The sequence below is a fragment of the Quercus suber genome, unplaced genomic scaffold (genome assembly GCF_002906115.3).
Source record: "Quercus suber isolate HL8 unplaced genomic scaffold, Cork oak 2.0 scaffold_512, whole genome shotgun sequence".
NCBI classification, from domain to species: Eukaryota; Viridiplantae; Streptophyta; class Magnoliopsida; order Fagales; family Fagaceae; genus Quercus; species Quercus suber.
Window position 1 is genome coordinate 496,935 of NW_027069961.1, and position 10,709 is coordinate 507,643.

Below are 10,709 nucleotides of genomic sequence, written 5' to 3' on the forward strand. Positions count from 1 at the left end.
TTTTAACTCCTTTTTTTTTTTTTTTTTTTTTTTTTTTTTTTTTTTTTTTTTTTTTTTGTCTTTATTAGAAAAAAATTTATATCCTATTGAATTACTGGTTTCATTCATGATTCATACGTCTTTCTCAACTTCTCAACTTACTTTTCATCATGAACATAATATAATTTTTTTTTAATGAGGTACGGGTTTGAGGCTTTAAATATTTGTGTTTGTGTCATTGTTTTTGTAATTTTGTGTGGGCATTTGGTTACTTAACAACACTGCTTCTTTATGCTTGTCAAAATCCATATCGATTTTACAAGTTGAGTTTTTGTTTTTGTTTTTTTTTGGAGAGCGAGGTGATGAGGAATATGTTTCCCTATTAATATTGGTTTGATTGTCGATATGATGGCATCAATCATGTACTAGCTCTAGCTAATCGTTCTCGTTCTCCACACAAAATTTATATACAATTTAATTTAGTTTTCTGTATTTTTATTAAAAAAATATAAGGTACAGGTTTGAGACACAAAATGGGAGGAATTAAATAATGCACACTACTGAGTATAAATGAGATTTGTTTTAGTGTTTTTTAGGCCAATGAAATATAAACATTTGGATAATATTATTTAGTTTTTGCTAAAAATTAGTTTGATTTGATAGGATAAATTTATTTATAATTTCAAGTATATTTTTATTATTGAAACATGTCATTTTATTTGAAAAAATGGTAATAGTTGTAGGGAAAATTAACAAAAAATAAAGTTTTACGATGTAGGGCGGGGCCTTAGGAGGTGGGGATGAGGCAAGAAATTTTCCCTCTCATGTAGGGATGGGGCAAGAAAAATCCATGCTGGGCGGGGGCAAAGATCTCATCCTTCGGCCCCACCCTGCCCCATTGCCATCCCTACAAGATGTTACTTCTAGACAAATTCGATGAATCGAGCTGACAACCCAACTCAAGATATATGTGAGAGCTTTGTCCAATAACTAAAATTTTAGTCAAATTATAATTATTTTTTGGTAGAAATAAAAAAGGTTAAACGAAAGAGGGTGACATCTCTTATAGAACTATGTCTCTTTGCACGTGGGTCAAAAACAAGGGTGTTTTATTACCTACTTAAGTTGCTCTTAATGGAAAATTTGAAAGGCTAAGGGGGCATTGCCCCCTAACTTCACTTGTTTCGTTCATTTTATATGATTTTTTTTCTGTAAATTTTATTTTACATTTTCTGATATTGATACGGTAAAAAACACAAGTTAACTTAAAATGTTTTTTTTTTTTTGGTTGTTATTGTGGTTAATGGAAAACGTGTTTTGTGGTTCATAGAAGTTAATCCAATAGAGGGGAAATGTTTTCACATACATTACATAATGGGGTTTTTTTTTTTTTTTTGAAAGCATAATGGGTTGAAAAACTATCGCATATTAAACTTTCACACTACAAAAACTCTCCCAATAGTAACTTATGTCTCTCTTTTCCTTCCTTCTTCTCTCCACTGGCTGGTAATTGACTTAATTGACCAATTATTGATCACCGTTGACTTCTTCTCAAATGACATTTTTGCACAAACCAATCGCTTTCTTACATAATTTAATTTCTTGCATAGATTCCGAATTTGAGTTTTTCCTCATTTGTGACTCCCAAATGTCCTAAAAACAGAAAATATTTTTTTTATTTGAGGTTTTGTTATCGTGAATGAAAAATTTTATTCATATATTTATTTGGAATTACAAGAAATATAATTGATTTTTTTATGCAAGCCAAACTATGGAAAATATTTTCCTGCTCATTTGAGTGTTGCAACCAAATACAGAAAAACTAAAAAATGTTCTCAAAAAACAAGTGATTTTCCAAAAACATTTTTTTGAAGAAATAATCCCATCATAACTTTTCTTTTATTCTTCCTCAGGCAACATGTATTAGGATCATCTCTATTTCATATCATTTTAATATGGAGAGTGATAATTTCCTGGTGAAGATTTAGTTTAGTTTAGTTTAGTTTAAACTAAGCTGTCATTCCTAAGCTGTCATTTATTTTAAAAGCAAATGGTGTTCATGGTGATCTCTCAATTTCAAAGTGAATGGAGAGAATTCACTTCCCTCTTCGTCGTACATGTTGCTACCTAAGTTAGAAAAACATTGCATCCTAAATGTGATTTTCCAATGACCATGAGAACCCCTTTTATTGTATCATGTATTTTTAACACTTTAGGCAATTTGAGAACTTGCTACAATCGTTTCCATTTTTTCAGCATGCGCTCAAGTTGCTTTATGCTGCAATTGGAGTTGGATTTTCTGCCTTCATAGGTATGCTGCAATTTTTGTTAACTTGATTCCTTTCAGGAATCATCTTTTGCTTTAAAAAAAAAAATGAAGATTGTCACGTAAATATTAGTCCTTAACTATGTTTCTTGTTTTGTTGTGGTTAATATTTGCTTTTGCAGAAGGACAATGTTGGACAAGAACTGCTGAGAGACAGACCTCTCGAATGAGAATGGAATACCTGAAATCTGTCCTTAGACAAGATGTTGGTTTCTTTGACACTCAAACTGCTGGTACTTCAACAACCAACCAAGAAGTGACACTCATTTCCTCTGATGCCAATTCAATCCAAGTCGCTTTATGTGAGAAGGTATGATTTCAGTGACTCCCTTATTAGGCTTACTATCCAGGAAGACAGAGATGGAAATCCTCAAAATCATATTTTAAAATTGCACAGCACAAGAAGTCCCATCATGAATCATTTTCAGAATTATGTATCCTAAATAATTTATCCATTCATATAAAGATGATAGCCCTTTACAACTGGTTATAACTAGACTTCTTGAAATGAATACAACTTCTATATTAGTTCATATTTCATTTATGTTATATCATTTTCTGAGTAAGCTGGTTTTGGACTGCAATAAGTTTGTTATATTAAGAAAGAGTGAGGAGACAATGGTTGAAAAGTTTGGCTCTAAATATCTACCATGTAAATCTGGTGGCGATTAGATGATCTAGTATCATCAATGACAAGAAGCTGCACTTCTTGAAAGCATAGGCTGAGTACACAAAAGTTAGAATTTTTATCATTGTGCTGCTTGTTGAATTGGATTCTTTTTTAAATGCAGATACCTGATTGCCTTGCTTACATTTCAACTTTTGTCTTCTGCCACATATCTACCTTCATATTTGTTGAATATTAGCTCTGATACCATGTTGAATATTAGCTTTGATACCATGTTAAATGGAGAATATTATCAAACGCAATGTGTTATACCATGTTGTGTATACTAGAGTAGATGCGGAAGAGGAAGCATAGAATAAGAACATCAAGAACACGAGGGTTACGTGGTTCAGCCTTGATGGCCTACATCCACGGAGGAATCCCTTAAGGGCTACATCTTTATTGTGTAGGAGTGTAGTACAATAACCTGTGTTATAATGAACCCTAACATGAGTATATATAGGCGACTAAACCCTAGACTATTAGTACAAGTAGGACTGGGCTTGGGCCTATTACATTGGGCTAATATCTGTCTAATATATATCTCTAACACCCTCCCTCAAACTCAAGGCGGAAGCTCGATGAAGGCTTGAGGTTGGATAAGCATGAGAAGATCACTTGGAGATGCCTTGAAGAATGCCTTTGAAAAAATCACAATGAAGAATGTGCCAATTGACCAATTTTGGAGTTTCAAATGAAGAAACGGAGTCCAAAATCGGAATCTACGCGAAAAACTGAGCAAGATAGGCCCTTTCGGAAATTTTGACTTTTGGTCAAAGGTCAACGCAAAAAGTCAAAGTCAACTGGTCCAGGGGCAAAGTCAACGGATACTGGTCCGGGTCGGTTCCGGGTTTCGGGGTCGGGTCACGGATCGGGCAGCAGAGCCGCTGACGTCATCCTATGACGTGTCGCTGACGTGGACTAGGGCTGATGTGGCAACGGCTTGCGTGGCGCTGACGTGGCAGGATGACGTCATCAGATGACGTTATGATGACATCAGGCGAGTTCTTCGGCGCGTGGATGGCACGTGAGAAGTCACCGGCGCGTGGATTAGATGCCAGAAATTCCATCGGCGCGTGAGGGTGTGTGTTTTGTCAGATTATGGTCGGGATTTCAGGGTTTGTAAATCGGTGAACGAGGAGGCCGACAGGGTGGCGCTTGTACTAAGAAAACGATTTGAAATTCATGAATCTGAGGCGGCGCGTGGGAGAGTGTCGGAGACAACTGAGGCGCGTGGAGGCGCGTGGAAGGGTTTCTGGTGACCGGATTTCTCGGTTTTCCACACGGTAGGCCGTGGAGCATGGTTGTGTAGTTGGTTTCGTCAGGCGAAGGCTTGATTTGCACAGATCTGAAAGGTGAGTGGTTCGACTTGCTTGAGAGATCAGAGATGTAGCAGCGAGGCAGCAACAGGGTTTCTGTGGGAGCTGCGTGATGCTGTGGACTCAGATCTGAAAGAAGGCATGAGCACTGTTGTGGATCTGTGTTATGCACGTGAGAATCTTCTTTGCTTGCTAGAGATGTTTGTTTGATGCCAAGAACGAAGTTTGGCTCTGATACCATGTTGAATATTAGCTCTGATATCATGTTAAATGGAGAATATTATCAAACGCAATGTGTTATACCATGTTGTGTATACTAGAGTAGATGCGGAAGAGGAAGCATAGAATAGGAACATCAAGAACACGAGGGTTACGTGGTTCAGCCTTGACGGCCTACATCCACGGAGGAATCCTTTAAGGGCTACATCTTTATTGTGTAGGAGTGTAGTACAATAACCTGTGTTATAATGAACCCTAACATGAGTATATATAGGCGACTAAACCCTAGACTACTAGTACAAGTAGGACTGGGCTTGGGCCTATTACATTGGGCTAATATCTGTCTAATATATATCTCTAACAATATTGTCATGGAGACTCACATTGGCAGCTATACCACTCTCAATCATGTTCATTGTTCCGGGGCTTGTCTTTGGGAAGATCATGATAGGCCTAATAATGAAGATGATTGAGTCCTATGGGGTTGCAGGAGGGATTGCAGATCAAGCAATTTCTTCGATAAGAACTGTATATTCATATGTGGGGGAGAAGGAGACACTAGATAGATTCAGCCGTGCACTTCAGACAACCTTGGAATTTGGAATCAAACAAGGACTTGTAAAGGGAATACTGTTGGGGAGCATGGGAATGATATACATCGGTTGGGGTTTTCAGGCTTGGGTTGGTACTTATTTGGTTACTCAAAAACATGAAAAGGGTGGCCACGTATTCATAGCTGGGTTTAATGTACTCATGGGAGGATTGTGAGTCTTTTCCTCACAACTAATTTTATATTTCTCACTTGTTGCTTAGGCTTCAACTTCTTTATTTCAATTTAGAATTAATAAATTTTGTTTTGTGATTTCAGGAGTGTTTTGAGTGCACTCCCATATCTAACAGGCATCACTGAGGCAACAACTGCTGCCTCTCGGATTTTCGAAATGATTGATCGAGTTCCTACTATAGACTCTGAAGACAAAAAGGGAAAAGCTTTATCGTTTGTGAGAGGAGATATTGAATTCAAAGATGTATATTTTTGTTATCCATCAAGACCTGATACGCCAATCTTAGAAGACTTCAATCTTAAGGTTCGAGCTGGTAAGACAGTAGGTCTAGTTGGGGGCAGTGGTTCTGGTGAGTCCACAGTCATTGCACTACTTGAAAGATTTTACGATCCCATTGATGGAGAAATACTCTTGGATGGATATGAGATAAGAAGAATTCGGCTGAAATGGTTAGATCCCAACTGGGTCTAGTAAATCAGGAACCTGTTCTATTTGCAACAACCGTAAAAGAGAATATACTATTTGGAAAGGAAGGAGCTACAATTGACAGTGTCATAAATGCGGCTAAAGCAGCGAATGCACATGACTTCATCATGAAGTTACCGGATGGATATGAAACTCAAGTAAGCCTAGTTTTTAGACTCAGAAATTGTTTCTTGTCTGCTATGTCTGGGTTAAGTTTTTAAGGTACTCCAACAAATAAAGACTAACAAGGAGATTTTAAGTATTTTTTAAGGCCTTCTAAAATTTTCTATGCAATTGCGGCAAAGATTGTATTGTACCTATATCCAAAAGCATGTGTGATAAATTGAGTAAGCTGCTTAATCCCCAAAAAAGTTTTCTTATAACATTTACCCAATTTCAGTTGGTACTTTCTTCCATAGGAATTACTATCTTGATTTGACTTTGAAGTGTTTGATTTAGACATGAATAATGAACTTCGAAATTTTTTGAAATAATTCTTGTGGCAAGCTTATTTATGTGAATACTGTATAACATCAACTACTACGGTTTCCACAGGTGGGCCAATTTGGATTCCAAATGTCTGGAGGTCAAAAGCAACGAATTGCCATAGCCAGAGCACTGCTATAAGATCCCAAGATCCTGCTGCTCGATGAAGCCACTAGTGCGTTGGATGCACAATATGAAAGGATAGTACAAGAGGCAATTGATCAGGCATCAAAAGGGAGGACAACAATCATCATTGCTCATCGCTTGTCCACAATTAGGACATCAAACCTAATCGTGGTTCTTCAAGCTAGCAGAGTAATTGAGTCAGGCTCACACAATGAGTTGATGTCAATGAATGATGGAGAAGGTGGGGAATATTCGAAGATGGTGCAATTGCAGCAGTTGGCAATGCAAAATGAAGCCTCTACCACTCCTAGTTATCCAATAGAGGGAAGAAGCCACCACAAAATGAGCATCCCACCAAGTCCAATGAGTGTGAGATCAAGCATTCACAGTACTCCAATGTTAAATCCCTTCAGTCAGGCATATTCCATGGGCACACCCTACTCCATCTCAATGCCATATGATCCTGATGATGATGTTGATGATAATGATAAATATTTAAAGAAATCTACCTATCCTCGTGCTTCCCAGTGGCGTTTATTAAAAATGAATACGCCAGAGTGGGGAAGAGCTATGCTTGGATGCTTGGGAGCCTTAGATTCTGGAGCAGTACAACCCATAAATGCCTACTGCGTGGGATCACTTATATCAGTCTATTTCCTCAAGGATGAGTCTGAAATCGAGTCCAAATCCAGAGTCTTGTCCCTCATTTTCTTAGGTATTGGTATTTTCAACTTTATCACCAATGTCCTCCAACACTACAATTATTCAATTATGGGAGAAAGGTTGACAAAAAGGGTAAGGGAGAATTTACTGGAAAAACTGATGACCTTTGAAATTGGGTGGTTTGATCAAGATGATAACATAAGTGCAGCAGTTTGTGCAAGGTTAGCCACTGAGGCTAACATGGTTCGATCCCTTGTTGGGGACCGGATGTCGTTGCTTGTTCAAGCAATTTTTGGGGCGTCGTTTGCTTACACACTAGGACTTGTGCTCACATGGAGGCTATCCCTTGTGATGATTGCCGTGCAGCCAATAGTCATTGGGAGCTTTTATGCAAGAACTGTTTTGATGAAGAGTATGGCTGAAAAGGCTCGAAAAGCACAGAAGGAAGGAAACCAACTAGCAAGCGAAGCTGTCATTAATCACAGAACTATAACTGCCTTCTCTTCTCAGAAAAGAATATTGTGTCTTTTTTGTGAAACCTTAAAAGGTCCTAGGAAGGAGAGTATTAAACAATCCTGGATTTCAGGTTTTGGGTTGTTTAGCTCCCAGTTTTTTAACACGGCTTCCTCAGCTTTGGCATTCTGTTATGGTGGGAGGCTCCTACAACAAGATTTAATAGAACCAAAGCATCTTTTTCAAGCATTTTTAATATTGCTATTTACTGCATACATTATTACTGAAGCTGGGAGCATGACTAACGATTTATCTAAAGGAAGCAGTGCTATTCAATCAGTTCTAGCCATCCTAGACCGGAAAAGTGAGATTGATCCAGATAACAAATGGGGACTTGACATTAAAAGAAGAATAAAGGGTCGTGTGAAGCTCAAAAATTTCTTCTTTGCATATCCATCAAGACCTGATCAAATGATCTTTAAGGGCCTAACCCTTAGATTGATGCAGGGCAAACAGTGGCACTAGTGGGGCAGAGTGGTTCTGGCAAGTCAACCATCATTGGCCTTATTGAGAGATTTTATGATCCTGATAAGGGATCAATCTATATAGATGAACAAGAAATTAAGAACTATAATTTGAGAATTCTGAGGTCACATATTGCATTAGTAAGCCAGGAGCCAACTCTTTTTGCTGGAACAATAGAAAACATTTCCTATGGGAAAGGGGATGCTACAGAATCTGAGATAAGAAGAGCTGCTGTCCATGCCAAAGCTCATGAATTTATATGGTACAGAATTACATAACAAAATTTAAAAAAAAATTCCCTTTCTAATCCTTACTATATCATTGAATTTTCTTGACAAGAAACCCATGATTTGATTTTAGCTACACCAAAAACATGTTATTAATTGTGTCAAACGTTTCTGAGCCCCTTAACCTGTCCTTTGAGAAAGAAACTTGAGCAATTCATGAAATTTAAGAAGGTAAACCAAAAAAAAAAAAAAAAAAAATCACCACCTAATCTTTTAGCCTCAATATTGGTTAGCCAAAAGAAAAATGAATAATGTACTAGAAAATGTCAGGCATCATAGGAAATGAAACTAGCAGCTTCCTTATTGATAACATATTCACATTTTATTGCAGTGGAATGGAAGATGGGTATAACACATTGTGGAGAAAGAGGAGCTCAACTATCTGGAGGCCAGAAGCAAAGAATAGCACTAGCTCGTGCCATCCTAAAAAACCCTTCAATCCTCCTATTGGATGAGGCTACCAGTGCACTTGATAGTGTGTCAGAGAACCTAGTTCAAGAAGCACTTGAGAAGATGATGGTTGGCAGGACATGTGTAGTTGTGGCTCACCGGCTATCAACAATTCAGAAAGCCGACTCCATTGCTGTGATCAAGAATGGAAAGGTTGCGGAACAAGGGTCACATAATCATTTAGTTTCTCTGGGTCGAGGTGGAGAATATTATTCTCTGATAAAACTACAAGGTGGCAGCTCCTCTAAGCAGTAAACTAGAGCCACTGGGATATGTGACTGGACATTAAGGTATTGCATATCACGTATTAGTCTGTCTCAGGAGACTAAAATTGGTCATCTAAATTTTGTTAATAGAGGCGGAGGATTCTAGTTATACTTTATTTCACACTATATGATTATGTTCATGTTTTATAATAAGAACTATTGTTGCAGATACTAAAATTATTATTACAGGTATATCCTTTCATATAGGAATAGTGAGAAAACCGTCTTTTTTTTTTTTTTTAAATTAACTTTTAGTAACTTTTCTTCTTGGGCAAGAACAACTCAAGTACTAGTAAGCCAAGAATTTTGCATTGTACCTCTAAGCCTTGATAAATCAAATTCCAAATCACTTAATTTGACCCAACAATCCAGTTGTAATGAAACATCTTTAGCAAGGATAACACAATAGTCCGAGAAGCATGATTTATGAAGTGTATTATCATCAACTTGAGTCAAGAGTTTTATAATTTAGTGACACTAGTTGCAAACCCATGTGATGTATAGAAAAATTTGACAATTTATTTTTTTGTTACGTGAAAAAGAAAAATAATAAATGAGACTTATAAATACTAGTCTCAAACTATTCTTAAAATGATGTGATTATTTTCTTACAAATTTTAGTCTATACGATATATTAGATTTTCTAATTAAGCTGTAGGGACTCAATTTAGATAGGCCCCAACAATACATTTTTAGAGAGTGGGATGAAGAATTAGGCCCTAACAGACTAACAACGTTACACCCAGAACCTTTTTTCGTTGAAGGGGGATGAAGCCAACTTATTGCTAAGGGTAGCTCCTCGGCCCTTGTCCGAGGAGGTTCTTTCTCCCTTTTCTCCCCCCTTCCAACTGCTTTGCTTGCCCTTCTTATATAGTCCTCTTCCTCCTATCTCTTTCTTCCATCTGTTGACCATTCACTTGCCTTCCCTCTGACTATCCGTCCCATCAGAGGCCTTATCAGTATTCGAGTGGTTCACAAGGACCAATGTTACCCTGTCTAGGGCTTACATCCCCATTAATGCGGCCAGGGGGTTAGGTGAGTGCATTTAGTGTGGATGTGACAACCTGTTCTTGGCCCGCTCCCCCGCCTAGAATTAGCCTCGGTACGCCGAGGACAGGGATGTTCTCGGCGTGGATCCAAAAAAGTTTAGGTCTTCATACGCCATCCTCGGACGATCACTCCTCCTCGGCATGGGCCATGGGCTAAATGCAAGATGGGCCGAGGCTACCAGTCCCACGGGCCCCACAATAGCCCCTCAAAATCCTACTGCCCGTTCACTCGGACAGGAAGGAGGGTTTTGATATCCATGGGCCCTCTGGACGATTCACCCCACCTCGGCCCATGTCGGGGTTGGTGACTTTTTGCCCGCCCAATGTACGTTTTGGCGTTTCAAGACTCAGTGTGCACTCGCATTAAATTTTGGCGGCTCCACGTTTCCCACTTCCAGTGGCGTGATGGTAATCGTTCGGTGGGGACTTCCTGCTTTTATGGGCGGGAGGCTACGCTTGGTGAACTTAAATTGGGGATATAAATACTTGTTTGAACCGCTGGGCTTCCTTATTTGTGCGCTCACGAACTTTGGTGCACATACCTTGAATCTGATTCAACTTCCACACTGCCCGAGGAGGATCCCTACATTTCTGTAAGTCTTCTCCTCTCAGTAGCACAATATTTTCTTTGATCCTACTCTTTT

General features: G+C 38.5%; 1 protein-coding gene and 1 pseudogene across 1 annotated transcript in view; both read left to right on the plus strand.

Annotated features, from left to right (window-relative positions):
- Window positions 1–9,005, plus strand: part of LOC111989430 (putative multidrug resistance protein) — a 10,625-nt gene extending 1,620 nt beyond the window's left edge. The window contains 10 exon segments of the mRNA XM_065763532.1: window positions 2,236–2,290; window positions 2,428–2,615; window positions 3,097–3,153; window positions 4,874–5,274; window positions 5,379–5,743; window positions 5,746–5,918; window positions 6,316–7,981; window positions 7,984–8,275; window positions 8,632–8,649; window positions 8,651–9,005. Of these exon segments, the coding sequence (XP_065619604.1) occupies window positions 2,236–2,290; window positions 2,428–2,615; window positions 3,097–3,153; window positions 4,874–5,274; window positions 5,379–5,743; window positions 5,746–5,918; window positions 6,316–7,981; window positions 7,984–8,275; window positions 8,632–8,649; window positions 8,651–9,005 (3,570 nt within the window).
- On the plus strand, window positions 332–424 carry LOC111992003 (small nucleolar RNA Z102/R77; annotated as a pseudogene).
- Window positions 9,006–10,709: the final 1,704 nt, after the last annotated feature.